At 50.3% G+C, this 15288-nt stretch overlaps 2 protein-coding genes across 3 annotated transcripts in view; one reads left to right on the plus strand and one right to left on the minus strand.

Moving 5' to 3' along the window:
* Positions 1-15288, minus strand: part of LOC138364223 (leukocyte elastase inhibitor-like) — a 68297-nt gene that overhangs the window by 40322 nt on the left and 12687 nt on the right. The gene's annotated exons all lie outside the window — the stretch shown is intronic.
* LOC138364523 (MAGE-like protein 2) lies at positions 920-1756 on the plus strand. The gene has a single exon (XM_069324176.1). The coding sequence runs from the start codon at positions 920-922 to the stop codon at positions 1754-1756; it is 837 nt and encodes a 278-aa protein (XP_069180277.1).

Genomic DNA, 15288 nt, shown 5'->3' on the forward strand with positions numbered 1-15288 from the left:
CCATACTAGAGAGAATCATGCAAGTCAACACCACCTTTTGCCTTAAAGTCATGAGAGACCCTACATCTCCTGCATTGCTCAGAGACAAATTATTTAGTGCTGTTAACACCCTATTGACTGGTGCCGACATACCAACTCACTCCTTTTATGATAAATGGCTGAGAAAAAAGTGCCTACAATCTCATTAAACTTAACATTCCTTTTAAGTGCAATCTACCTGTCTCTGATATTCCTCTTTATCTGTACCCCACCATTCAAGTATCATACACACCTGTCACCAAGAAAGATAATGAGAATCTTGCTCTACTCAAAGCTGTCACACTTGAAACAATTGCCTCCTCCATCGAGAATTTAAGATCTCACGAGCACTGTGTCTACACCGACGGCTCAGTCCAATCTTCTACTGGACGGACTGCAGCAGCATGTAGGTTTTATAGAAATAATATTTGCACAAAGACTGTCAGTGTCAGGTTAAACAACTGGCTGACCTCCACACAAGCAGAACTAGCAGCATTGCACCTAGCTACCAGTACATTAAAAAACATTGGAGGAGGAATAATATTTTGTGATTCAAAGTCTGCTCTTCAAGCAATCGAAAACTCCTGGAAGATCGACAGCAAGAACCTCATACTACCAATTATAAATGACCAAATTGCTGCACAGAGTGCAGGGTCTCGAATCTCCTTTGGATGGATACCATCACACATAAATATAACCCATCATAATGAGACAGACATTGCAGCCAAATTAGCGTGCAACAAAGATGAAGTTGAATTAGATCTAGGTATCCCCATCTCTACTATCAAAACTATATTGGTCCAAACACTCAGGTCTGATAGGAAAGACATTACTGACTCCCAACGACCTGAAAGCACTAGTATCAAAAGCTATGATTTGTTCAGATCTGAAACCTATATCTATGGGCAGCACAAAACGTCCACCAGACTGTGCGACACAGTGGTTGCCACTGTGTCGCACAGTCCAGATACCTCTAAGCACTCCAGATACCCCCAAGCACTCCAGATACCTCCAAGCACTCCAGATACCCCAAGCACTCCAGATACCCCCAAGCACTCCAGATACCTCCAAGCACTCCAGATACCCCAAGCACTCCAGATACCCCCAAGCACTCCAGATACCCCAAGCACTCCAGATACCCCAAGCACTCCAGATATCTGGAGTGCTTGGAGGTACCCCCAAGCACTCCAGATACCCCCAAGCACTCCAGATACCCCAAGCACTCCAGATACCCCAAGCACTCCAGATACCCCCAAGCACGCCAGATACCTCCAAGCACTCCAGATACCCACAAGCACTCCATATACCCCCAAGCACTCCAGATACCCCAAGCACGCCAGATACCCCCAAGCACTCCAGATACCCCCAAGCACTCCAGATACCCCAAGCACTCCAGATACCCCCAAGCACTCCAGATACCCCCAAGCACTCCAGATACCCCCAAGCACGCCAGATACCTCCAAGCACTCCAGATACCCCAGGCACTCCAGATACCTCCAAGCACTCCAGATACCTCCAAGCACTCCAGATACCTCCAAGCACTCCAGATACCTCCAAGCACTCCAGATGCCTCCAAGCACTCCAGATACCTCCAAGCACTCCAGATCCCTCCAATCAATCCAGATACCTCCAAGCACTCCAGATACCTCAAAGCACTTCAGATACCTCTAATGACTCCAGATACCTCCAAGCACTCCAGATACCTCCAAGCACTCCATATACCAAGAAACACCCTTGATACCTCCAAGCACTCCATATACCAACCGTTACGAACCCGACACCATCATCGGAGCACGGAGCAGCGACGTCAGTGCCACCTGTGAGTCCGTTCCCGAAACCCCCACAAATTGGACGACGCCATCTAGTGGTGACAGGTTTATACCAGCAAGAGGCGCTAGATTCCTGTCCTAGTCAGCTCGAGAGGTAGCTGGTGCTGACCTCTGGTGAGATGGCGCCTAGAAAATCAGCGCCATCTATTATAGAAGGAGTTGTATGTCTAATGTCAGGGTACGTAAGTGATGTTTCCTAGTGTCCCATGTACTGACCGGTGTACTGATGACGTGTCTGTATCCACAGAGTCGGCGTAGGGCTGCTGTGGCACGAGGACAGTCAGTCTACCCAGGGTAGCCACTAGCTCTCTACTCCATTCTGCTTTACAGAAGCAGTGAGCCGCTGCCGGAGAAGAGCTGTGTAGTGTTCTACTGTCTGCCTGTGAAGTGGCAGTGTCAGAATTCGGCGTACTCGGGATTGGTTAGGGGAAGAGAAGACTGACAGTAAGGTGTTACGGAGGAGTGTAACCAGCGAGTTGCAAGAAGCTCCTGCCAGGGATTCGCTCTCCTTGTATTTGTTCGTGTGGAGAGGCCTAGCAGCGCGAGGCTGATGTTCTCTGCCAGCTCCAGACTGGAGAGTGATTGTGGGCGTTCACAAGGAGCACCTAGTGAGACTGAATTGGCTGGTCCGTGGCTAGGGTAGACTCATTGGTGCTTCCCAGTACTGGTGGAGGACGGTACTGTGTGTTGAGGAAACACGGAAGCTGACGAGACTGCATCAATTGAGCATCAAGGAGCGCTTAGTGTCCTATGAGAGAGACACTTGTGTACATGTTAAGTGTAGTAATACTTCCTTTAGGATTATGAGGTGATGGGAAAGTGATTATATGTGAAAATATTGATAATTGATGAAGTGTCGTATTCAATGCACCTCCCCCATTGTGTTTTACTTACATTACCGAGCTCACGCCTTGAAAGCCACTACTAACTTAGCGCCGGATACCAGAACTTTAGTTCCACCAGCAAAGAACTCGGTTGCGACCCATTGTGGCCGTAACACCAACAAACACTCCAGATACCTCCAAGCACTCCAGATACCGTTTTTATACATACAGATTCGAGAACTGCCATTGAAACCTTGCAACAAGAACACATAGGTGATAACATACATCTGATCACAAATGTCATATCATTAATGCAAACAATCAAACGACATGGCCAACAGGTACTTATCAACTGGGTGCCAAGTCATGTGGGAATAATAGGAAATTACATTGCAGACGAAGCTGCAAAACTTGCAACTAAGAGAAGAAATGTAGACATTTACATACCACAGAGTCTATCACAGATTAAGAAAGTAATTAGAAACAGAGCAATGCAAAAGATGTACAGTGACCACAACACAGCAGTTGCAACATCAGGATCTGAGGGCTGGTCTGCCGAGCGGACAGTACACTGGACTTGTGATCCTGTGGTCCCGGGTTCGATCCCGGACGCCGGCGAGAAACAATGGGCAGAGTTTTTCACCCTATGCCCCTGTTACCTAGCAGTAAAATAGGTACTTGGGTGTTAGTCAGCTGTCACTGGCTGCTTCCTGGGGGTGGAGGCCTGGTCGAGGACCGGGCCGCGAGGACACTAAAGCCCCGAAATCGTCTCAAAATAACCTCAAGATTGGTACAAGAATTCAACCAACTACGAACCACTTAGTTTGATGAAAGGGAGAAGTAGAGCAACAGAAGTACACTTACATCGCATCAGGCTTGGATACCCATGTGCATGGGAAATAGGCTTACAGGTTCCGGAAGATGAGAGGAAATGTCAGCACTGTAGAGAAATGCCCGACAGACTGAAGATCAGAGGCATTAGTGACCCACGCCCTGACTATTACTGAAGATCAGAGGCATTAGTGACCCACGCCCTGACTATTACTGAATATCAGAGGCATTAGTGATTCACGACGTGAATACTACTGAAGAACAGACATTAGTGACCCACTGTTACGGCCCTAATGGGACGCAACCGGGTTCTTTTCTGATGGTATTAGTTTTTGGGTATCTGGCCCCAAGTTAGTAGAGGCTTTCAAGGGGTGAGCTCAGTAATGCAAGTAAAATAAACAGGGGAGGTACATTAAATACACAAAATTATCACTTTATAATATATATATATATATATATATATATATATATATATATATATATATATATATAAAATTTCTTCTCCCACCACCATATATAAATTAAAAGTCACAAACGGGAACTATTACTACACAATATATCTCTGTCTCCCTCTGAAGACGCTGAACACTTGGCGACGACTATACTTGGCAAGGAACAGGAACACTTGGCAAGACTACACTCTGTGTAGTCTTGCTTGGGTTCCTATTCCGTGCCACAGCCCTCTGTTGGTACTAGGAACCCACGATGAATCTACCCTGGCCACAGGCCAGCCAAATCACAATTCCACTGGGTGCCCCGTCGTGAAGGCCCACAGTCCAGCCTGTAGCTGGCAGGTACCAATCAGCCTCACGCTGTTAGGCCACTTCATGACGAATACTAGGGTTGCGAGCCCTAGGCAGGAGCCTCGTGTAACTCGTTGGTTACTCTCCTCGGTCGGGACCGCAGTGGGTTGTCTCTTCCACCAGCCAGCCCCGGGTACGGCAAATCCCGTCACTGCCACTCCTCAGGGAGACAATTGAACACTCAGCAGTGCTCGTCCGGTGGCGGTTCACAGCTTCTACAAAGCAGACTAGTGAAGAGACCTTGGCTGTCATGGGTAGACTGATTCATCGTACATCACAGCCGTCCTAGGTTGACTCTGCGAAAGCAGACACGTCATCAGTACTGGGACACTACAAGGGAACCACTAGGAAACATCACTTATTGGCTTAGACACAAACGTCCACCTTTTCGCTCCATAGATGGTGTTCACTGTCTAAGCGCCACCTCACCAGAGGTCAGCAGCGGCTACTTCATGAGCCGACTAGGACAGGAATCCCGCGCCTATTGCCGGCATATCCCGTCATCACTAGATGGCGTTGTCTCTGTTGTGGGGATTTTTGGGAGCGGACTCACAGATGGCGTTGTCGTCACTGCTCCGTGCTCTGACGGTGGACTTGGGTTCGTAACACTCACGCCGTGAATACTACTGAAGATCAGAGGTATTAGTGACCCACGCCCTGACTACTACTGAAGATCAGACATATTAGTGACCCACGCCCTGACTACTACTGAAGATCAGAGGCATTAGTGACCCACGCCCTGACTACTACTGAAGATCAGAGGCATTAGTGACCCACGCCCTGACTACTACTGAAGATCAGACATATTAGTGACCCACGCCCTGACTACTACTGAAGATCAGAGGCATTAGTGACCCACGCCCTGACTACTGAAGATCAGAGGCATTAGTGACCCACGCCCTGACTACTACTGAAGATCAGAGGAATTAGTGACCCACGCCCTGACTACTACTGAAGATCAGAGGCATTAGTGACCCACGCCCTGACTACTACTGAAGATCAGAGGCATTAGTGACCCACGCCCTGACTACTACTGAAGATCAGACATATTAGTGACCCACGCCCTGACTACTACTGAAGATCAGAGGCATTAGTGACCCACGCCCTGACTACTACTGAAGATCAGAGGCATTAGTGACCCACGCCCTGACTACTACTGAAGATCAGAGGCATTAGTGACCCACGCCCTGACTACTACTGAAGATCAGAGGCATTAGTGACCCACGCCCTGACTACTACTGAAGATCAGACATATTAGTGACCCACACCCTGACTACTACTGAAGATCAGAGGAATTAGTGACCCACGCCCTGACTACTACTGAAGATCAGAGGAATTAGTGATCTGATGAACATTACCGTGGAGGTGAACATCACCCGCGCCTCTCAAATGATCACATATAATGATGGTGTTCAACTCTGTCCTTCAGGAACACTTACCATCCAGTTATTGTGAATTATAAAAAAAAATAATTGAGTTAATAACAGGAAAAGGGAAAATTACAGCATTAAGAACAAGGCATAAAAACTGGACCACATGACAACATAACTTTATGGTGTTATTAAGAGTTGAACCTTGGAGCATATACACGCTAGAGGCACCATCCCAGGGTCACCTTGGAGTATATACACGCTAGAGGCACCATCCCAGGGTCACCATGGAGTATAAACACGCTAGAGGCACCATCCCAGGGTCACCCTGGAGTATATACACGCTAGAGGCACCATCCCAGGGTCACCCTGGAGTATATACACGCTAGAGGCACCATCCCAGGGTCACCTTGGAGTATATACACGCTAGAGGCACCATCCCAGGGTCACCCTGGAGTATAAACACGCTAGAGGCACCATCCCAGGGTCACCCTGGAGTATATACACGCTAGAGGCACCATCCCAGGGTCACCCTGGAGTATATACACGCTAGAGGCACCATCCCAGGGTCACCTTGGAGTATATACACGCTAGAGGCACCATCCCAGGGTCACCCTGGAGTATATACACGCTAGAGGCACCATCCCAGGGTCACCCTGGAGTATATACACGCTAGAGGCACCATCCCAGGGTCACCCTGGAGTATATACACGCTAGAGGCACCATCCCAGGGTCACCTTGGAGTATATACACGCTAGAGGCACCATCCCAGGGTCACCTTGGAGTATATACACGCTAGAGGCACCATCCCAGGGTCACCCTGGAGTATATACACGCTAGAGGCACCATCCCAGGGTCATCCTGGAGTATATACACGCTAGAGGCATCATCCCAGGGTCACCTTGGAGTATATACACGCTAGAGGCACCATCCCAGGGTCATCCTGGAGTATATACACGCTAGAGGCATCATCCCAGGGTCACCTTGGAGTATATACACGCTAGAGGCACCATCCCAGGGTCATCCTGGAGTATATACACGCTAGAGGCATCATCCCAGGGTCACCCTGGAGTATATACACGCTAGGGGCACCATCCCAGGGTCACCCTGGAGTATATACACGCTAGAGGCACCATCCCAGGGTCATCCTGGAGTATATACACGCTAGAGGCACCATCCCAGGGTCACCTTGGAGTATATACACGCTAGAGGCACCATCCCAGGGTCACCTTGGAGTATATACACGCTAGAGGCACCATCCCAGGGTCACCTTGGAGTATATACACGCTAGAGACACCATCTCAGGGTCACCCTGGAGTATAAACACGCTAGAGGCACCATCCCAGGGTCACCCTGGAGTATATACACGCTAGAGGCACCATCCCAGGGTCACCCTGGAGTATATACACGCTAGAAGCACCATCCCAGGGTCACCTTGGAGTATATACACGCTAGAGGCACCATCCCAGGGTCACCTTGGAGTATATACACGCTAGAGGCACCATCCCAGGGTCACCTTGGAGTATATACACGCTAGAGGCACCATCCCAGGGTCACCCTGGAGTATATACACGCTAGAGGCACCATCCCAGGGTCACCCTGGAATATATACACGCTAGAAGCACCATCCCAGGGTCACCTTGGAGTATATACACGCTAGAGGCACCATCCCAGGGTCACCTTGGAGTATATACACGCTAGAGGCACCATCCCAGGGTCACCCTGGAGTATAAACACGCTAGAGGCACCATCCCAGGGTCACCCTGGAGTATATACACGCTAGAGGCACCATCCCAGGGTCACCCTGGAGTATATACACGCTAGAGGCACCATCCCAGGGTCACCCTGGAGTATATACACGCTAGAGGCACCATCCCAGGGTCACCCTGGAGTATATACACGCTAGAGGCACCATCCCAGGGTCATCCTGGAGTATATACACGCTAGAGGCACCATCCCAGGGTCATCCTGGAGTATATACACGCTAGAGGCACCATCCCAGGGTCACCCTGGAGTACATACACGCTAGAGGCACCATCCCAGGGTCACCCTGGAGTATATACACGCTAGAGGCACCATCCCAGGGTCACCCTGGAGTATATACACGCTAGAGGCACCATCCCAGGGCAACCCGTTCTCGCAAATTCGTAAAGTCAATATTGACTTATTAACTACGTGCATAGGTGATATACTAAACATAATAGATACCCTTAAAAAGATTCATAGAAAACACCGACCTTACCTAACCTTGTTAGTATCTTAAGATAAGCATCTTATTGCTTCGTAATTACAATTATTACTTAACCTATACCTATTATAGGTTAGGTAATAATTGTAATTACGAAGCAATAAGATGCTTATCTTAAGATACTAACAAGGTTAGGTAAGGTCGGTGTTTTCTATGAATCTTTTTAAGGGTATCTATTATGTTAAGTATGTCACCTATGCACATATTTAATAAGTCAATATTGACTTATTAAATTTGCGAGAACGGGTTGCCCAGGGTCACCGACAGACAGAGACAGTAAAAGAGAACATATAGAGACAGAGACCTGGACGCTGCGAGGTACCCCTAGAGGCTTCAAGCATAACGGGGGACTGGCTGCCTGTCTGTGAGTCCGTGGTTCGAGGCCAGAGAGCTGCGGTCAGCATCACTTGCGACCTTCGACAAGCCGCCGGCTTCCTGTCCCCGTCGTGGCCACTAGGGTTAGTGGCCCTCAGGTGTGAGTGAGGGCGTCCGTAGAGTACTGTGGTGTGGGAGGGAGGGACTGTGAACATGTGGGAGGGACTGTGAACATGTGGGAGGGAGGGACTGTGAACATGTGGGAGGGACTGTGAACATGTGGGAGGGACTGTGAACATGTGGGAGGGACTGTGAACATGTGGGAGGGAGGGACTGTGAACATGAGGGAGGGACTGTGAACATGTGGGAGGGACTGTGAACATGTGGGAGGGAGGGACTGTGAACATGTGGGAGGAAGGGACTGTGAACATGAGGGAGGGACTGTGAACATGTGGGAGGGACTGTGAACATGTGGGAGGGACTGTGAACATGAGGGAGGGACTGTGAACATGTGGGAGGGACTGTGAACATGAGGGAGGGAGGGACTGTGAACATGTGGGAGGGAGGGGCTGTGAACATGTGGGAGGGACTGTGAACATGAGGGAGGGAGGGACTGTGAATATGAGGGAGGGAGGGACTGTGAACATGTGGGAGGGAGGGACTGTGAACATGAGGGAGGGAGGGACTGTGAACATGTGGGAGGGAGGGACTGTGAACATGTCGGAGGGAGGGACTGTGAACATGTGGGAGGGACTGTGAACATGTGGGAGAGACTGTGAACATGTGGGAGAGACTGTGAACATGTGGGAGGGGAGGACTGTGAACATGTGGGAGAGACTGTGAACATGTGGGAGGGACTGTGAACATGAGGGAGGGAGGGACTGTGAACATGTGGGAGGGAGGGGCTGTGAACATGTGGGAGGGACTGTGAACATGAGGGAGGGAGGGACTGTGAACATGAGGGAGGGAGGGACTGTGAACATGAGGGAGGGAGGGACTGTGAACATGAGGGAGGGAGGGACTGTGAACATGTGGGAGGGAGGGACTGTGAACATGTGGGAGGGACTGTGAACATGTGGGAGGGAGGGACTGTGAACATGTGGGAGGGACTGTGAACATGTGCGAGGGAGGGACTGTGAACATGTGGGAGGGACTTTGAACATGTGGGAGAGACTGTGAACATGTGAGAGGGGAGGACTGTGAACATGAGGGAGAGACTGTGAACATGTGGGAGGGAGGGACTGTGAACTTCAGGGAGGGAGGGACTGTGAACATGTGGGAGGGAGGGGCTGTGAACATATGGGAGGGACTGTGAACATTTGGGAGAGACTGTGAACATGTGGGAGGGGAGGACTGTGAACTTGAGGGAGAGACTGTGAACATGTGGGAGAGACTGTGAACATGTGGGAGAGACTGTGGACATGTGGGAGGGACTGTAAACATGTGGGAGAGACTGTGAACATGTGGGAGGGGAGGACTGTGAACATGAGGGAGGGAGGGGCTGTGAACATGTGAGAGGGACTGTGAACATGTGGGAGGGGAGGACTGTGAACATGTGGGAGGGAGGGACTGTGAACATGTGGGAGGGACTGTGAACATGTGGGAGGGAGGGACTGTGAACAGGTGGGAGGGACTGTGAACATGTGGGAGGAAGGAACTGTAAACAGGTGGGAGGGACTGTGAACATGTGAGAGGGAGGGACTGTGAACATGTGGGAGGGGAGGACTGTGAACATGAGGGAGGGAGGGGCTGTGAACATGTGAGAGGGACTGTGAACATGTGGGAGGGGAGGACTGTGAACATGTGGGAGGGAGGGACTGTGAACATGTGGGAGGGACTGTGAACATGTGGGAGGGAGGGACTGTGAACAGGTGGGAGGGACTGTGAACATGTGGGAGGAAGGAACTGTAAACAGGTGGGAGGGACTGTGAACATGTGAGAGGGAGGGACTGTGAACATGTGGGAGGGGAGGACTGTGAACATGAGGGAGGGAGGGGCTGTGAACATGTGAGAGGGACTGTGAACATGTGGGAGGGGAGGACTGTGAACATGTGGGAGGGGAGGACTGTGAACATGTGGGAGGGAGGGACTGTGAACATGTGGGAGGGACTGTGAACATGTGCGAGGGAGGGACTGTGAACAGGTGGGAGGGACTGTGAACATGTGGGAGGAAGGAACTGTGAACAGGTGGGAGGGACTGTGAACATGTGGGAGGGAGGGACTGTGAACATGTGGGACTGTGAACATGTGGGAGGGAGGAACTGTGAACAGGTGGGAGGGAGGGACTGTGAACAGGTGAGAGGGAAGGACTGTGAACAGGTGGGAGGGAGGAACTGTGAACATGTGGGAGGGAAGGACTGTGAACAGGTGGGAGGGAGGAACTGTGAACATGTGGGAGGGAAGGACTGTGAACAGGTGGGAGGGAGGGACTGTGAACATGTGGGAGGGAGGGACTGTGAACAGGTGGGAGGGAGGAACTGTGAACATGTGGGAGGGAAGGACTGTGAACAGGTGGGAGGGAGGGACTGTGAACATGTGGGAGGGAGGGACTGTGAACAGGTGGGAGGGAGGGACTGTGAACAGGTGGGAGGGAGGAACTGTGAACATGTGGGAGGGAAGGACTGTGAACAGGTGGGAGGGAGGGACTGTGAACATGTGGGAGGGAGGGACTGTGAACATGTGGGAGGGAGGGACTGTGAACATGTGGGAGGGAGGGACTGTGAACAGGTGGGAGGGAGGAACTGTGAACAGGTGGGAGGGAGGAACTGTGAACATGTGGGAGGGAGTGACTGTGAACAGGTGGGAGGGAGGAACTGTGAACATGTGGGAGGGAGGGACTGTGAACAGGTGGGAGGGAGGGACTGTGAACATGTGGGAGGGAGGGACTGTGAACAGGTGGGAGGGAGGGACTGTGAACAGGTGGGAGGGAAGGACTGTGAACAGGTGGGAGGGAAGGACTGTGAACATGTGGGAGGGAGGGACTGTGAACAGGTGAGAGGGAAGGACTGTGAACATGTGGGAGGGAGGGACTGTGAACAGGTGGGAGGGAAGGACTGTGAACAGGTGGGAGGGAAGGACTGTGAACAGGTGGGAGGGAGGGACTGTGAACATGTGGGAGGGAGGGACTGTGAACAGGTGGGAGGGAGGGACTGTGAACAGGTGGGAGGGAAGGACTGTGAACAGGTGGGAGGGAAGGACTGTGAACATGTGGGAGGGAGGGACTGTGAACATGTGAGAGGGAAGGACTGTGAACATGTGGGAGGGAGGGACTGTGAACAGGTGGGAGGGAAGGACTGTGAACATGTGGGAGGGAGGGACTGTGAACAGGTGGGAGGGAAGGACTGTGAACATGTGGGAGGGAAGGACTGTGAACATGTGGGAGGGAAGGACTGTGAACATGTGGGAGGGAAGGACTGTGAACATGTGGGAGGGAGGGACTGTGAACATGTGGGAGGGAAGGACTGTGAACAGGTACTCACCTAGTTGTACTCACCTAGTTGTGTTTGCGGGGGTTGAGCTCTGGCTCTTTGGTCCCGTCTCTCAACCGTCAATTAACAGGTGTACAGATTCCTGAGCCTATTGGGCTCTGTCATATCTACACTTGAAACTGTGTATGGAGTCAGCCTCCACCACATTGCTTCCTAATGCATTCCATTTGTCAACCACTCTGACACTAAAAAAGTTCTTTCTAATATCTCTGTGGCTCATTTGGGCACTCAGTTTCCACCTGTGTCCCCTTGTGCGTGTTCCCCTTGTGTTAAATAGACTGTCTTTATCTACCCTATCAATCCCCTTCAGAATCTTGAATGTGGTGATCATGTCCCCCCTAACTCTTCTGTCTTCCAGCGAAGTGAGGTTTAATTCCCGTAGTCTCTCCTCGTAGCTCATACCTCTCAGCTCGGGTACTAGTCTGGTGGCAAACCTTTGAACCTTTTCCAGTTTAGTCTTATCCTTGACTAGATATGGACTCCATGCTGGGGCTGCATACTCCAGGATTGGCCTGACATATGTGGTATACAAAGTTCTGAATGATTCTTTACACAAGTTTCTGAATGCCGTTCGTATTTTGGCCAGCCTGGCATATGCCGCTGATGTTATCCGCTTGATATGTGCTGCAGGAGACAGGTCTGGCGTGATATCAACCCCCAAGTCTTTTTCCTTCTCTGACTCCTGAAGAATTTCCTCTCCCAGATGATACCTTGTATCTGGCCTCCTGCTCCCTACACCTATCTTCATTACATTACATTTGGTTGGGTTAAACTCTAGCAACCATTTGTTCGACCATTCCTTCAGCTTGTCTAGGTCTTCTTGAAGCCTCAAACAGTCCTCTTCTGTTTTAATCCTTCTCATAATTTTAGCATCGTCCGCAAACATTGAGAGAAATGAATCGATACCCTCCGGGAGATCATTTACATATATCAGAAACAAGATAGGACCGAGTACAGAGCCCTGTGGGACTCCACTGGTGACTTCACGCCAATCGGAGGTCTCACCCCTCACCGTAACTCTCTGCTTCCTATTGCTTAGATACTCCCTTATCCACTGGAGCACCTTACCAGCTACACCTGCCTGTCTCTCCAGCTTATGTACCAGCCTCTTATGCGGTACTGTGTCAAAGGCTTTCCGACAATCCAAGAAAATGCAGTCCGCCCAGCCCTCTCTTTCTTGCTTAATCTGTGTCACCTGATCGTAGAATTCTATCAAGCCTGTAAGGCAAGATTTACCCTCCCTGAATCCATGTTGGCGATTTGTCACGAAGTCCCTTCTCTCCAGATGTGTTACCAGGTTTTTTCTCACGATCTTCTCCATCACCTTGCATGGTATACAAGTCAAGGACACTGGCCTGTAGTTCAGTGCCTCTTGTCTGTCGCCCTTTTTGTATATTGGGACCACATTCGCCGTCTTCCATATTTCTGGTAGGTCTCCCGTCTCTAGTGACTTACTATACACTATGGAGAGTGGCAAGCAAAGTGCCTCTGCACACTCTTTCAGTACCCATGGTGAGATCCCATCTGGACCAACAGCCTTTCTAACATCCAGATCCAGCAGGTGTCTCTTGACCTCCTCTCTCGTAATTTCGAACTCCTCCAAGGCCGCCTGGTTTACCTCCCTTTCTCCTAGCACAGTGACCTCACCTTGTTCTATTGTGAAGACCTCCTGGAACCTCTTGTTGAGTTCCTCACACACCTCTCTGTCATTCTCTGTATACCTGTCCTCGCCTGTTCTAAGTTTCAATACCTGTTCTTTCACTGTTGTTTTCCTTCTGATGTGACTGTGGAGTAGCTTTGGTTCGGTCTTGGCTTTGTTTGCTATATCATTTTCAAAATTTTTCTCTGCTTCTCTTCTCACCCTGACGTACTCATTCCTGGTTCTCTGGTATCTCTCTCTGCTTTCTGGTGTTCTGTTATTCCGGAAGTTCCTCCACGCCTTTTTGTTCAGTTTCTTCGCTTCCATACATGCCCTATTATACCATGGATTCTTCTGTTGCTTCTCGGATTTTTCCCTTTGGGCCGGGATGAACCTGTTTACTGCCTCCTGACACTTTTGGGTAACATAGTCCATCATACCCTGTACAGACTTATCTCTGAGGTCTGTGTCCCAAGGTATTTCACTTAGGAAACTTCTCATCTGTTCATAATTCCCCTTTCGGTTTGCCAGCCTTTTGATTCCTAGTTCTTTTGGGGGGGAGATAAGTCCTAGCTCTACCAGGTACTCAAAGTTCAATACACTGTGGTCACTCATTCCCAAGGGCGCTTCCATCTTAACTTCCCTTATATCCCATTCATTTAGGGTAAATATCAAATCAAGCATTGCTGGTTCATCTTCTCTTCTCATTCTTGTTGGTTCTTTGGTGTGCTGGCTTAGAAAGTTTCTTGTTGCCACGTCCAGCAGCTTAGCTCTCCATGTTTCTGGTCCTCCATGCGGGTCTCTGTTCTTCCAATCTATCTTCCCATGGTTGAAGTCTCCCATAATTAGTAGTCCAGATCCATTCCTGCTAGCAACAGAAGCTGCTCTTTCTATTATGTTAATGGTGGCCATGTTGTTTCTATCATATTCCTCTCTAGGTCTTCTGTCATTTGGTGGTGGACTATATATGACTGCGACTATAATTTTTTTCCCTCCATTTGTTACAGTACCTGCTATGTAGTCACTGAAACCTTCACAGCCCTGAATATCCATCTCCTCAAAATCCCAGCCTTTTCTTACCAGCAGAGCTACACCACCCCCACCTCTTCCTTCCCTCTCTTTCCTCATAACATAATAGTCCTGTGGGAACACTGCATTTGTTATCGTTTTCGTGATCTTTGTTTCTGTGAGGGCTATTATATCTGGGTTTTCCTCTAGTACCAGTTCTCCAAGCTCATTTGCTTTATTTGTAATTCCATCTATGTTAGTGTACATCGCTTTGAGGCTCACTTTCTTCTGTCCCTTCTCAAATCGCCTCCTTGGTGAGTGTTCTGCTGGTGGGGGAGGCTGTTCCATGGGTGTGAGGACCTGTGAGGTGGATAGTAGGGTCTCAGAGGATACTGGGATGAGGGGCGGGGGATCCAGTGAAGGGGGAGGGACAGGGAGGGTATGGGGTGAAAAGGGAGGGAGGACGGGAAGGAAAGGGGGGGAGGGAGGACTCGGGAGGAGGGGAGGGGTAGAAGGGTGGGGATTGGGTGTGGGGGGAGGGAGATTTGGCTGAACATTTGAGTGGGGGTAGGGAGGGTTTGGGGTAGGGGGGTTTTCTATGCAGAGGAGGGAGGCGGGGTTGTCCTCCCTTCTGGTGTTACTGGGTAGCTGGTTGTGGGTTCCCCCCTCGCCTCTGGGGGTGTTGTCTTGGGAGCTGTGACTTCCTGGTTTTCCCCTCTCGCCCTGTGCCTCTTCCTTGCTTCTGCCGCCACGGCTCTCTCCTCCCTTGTCATGTCTCTCTGGAGGAATACATTCCTCATACAATACATACAGGTGGGAGGGAAGGAGTGTGAACAGGTGGGAGGGACTGTGAACATGTGGGAGGGAAGGACTGTGAACATGTGGGAGGGACTGTGAACATGTGGGAGGGACTGT

This window comes from Procambarus clarkii, chromosome 13 (assembly GCF_040958095.1).
Source record: "Procambarus clarkii isolate CNS0578487 chromosome 13, FALCON_Pclarkii_2.0, whole genome shotgun sequence".
In the NCBI taxonomy this organism is placed as follows: Eukaryota; Metazoa; Arthropoda; class Malacostraca; order Decapoda; family Cambaridae; genus Procambarus; species Procambarus clarkii.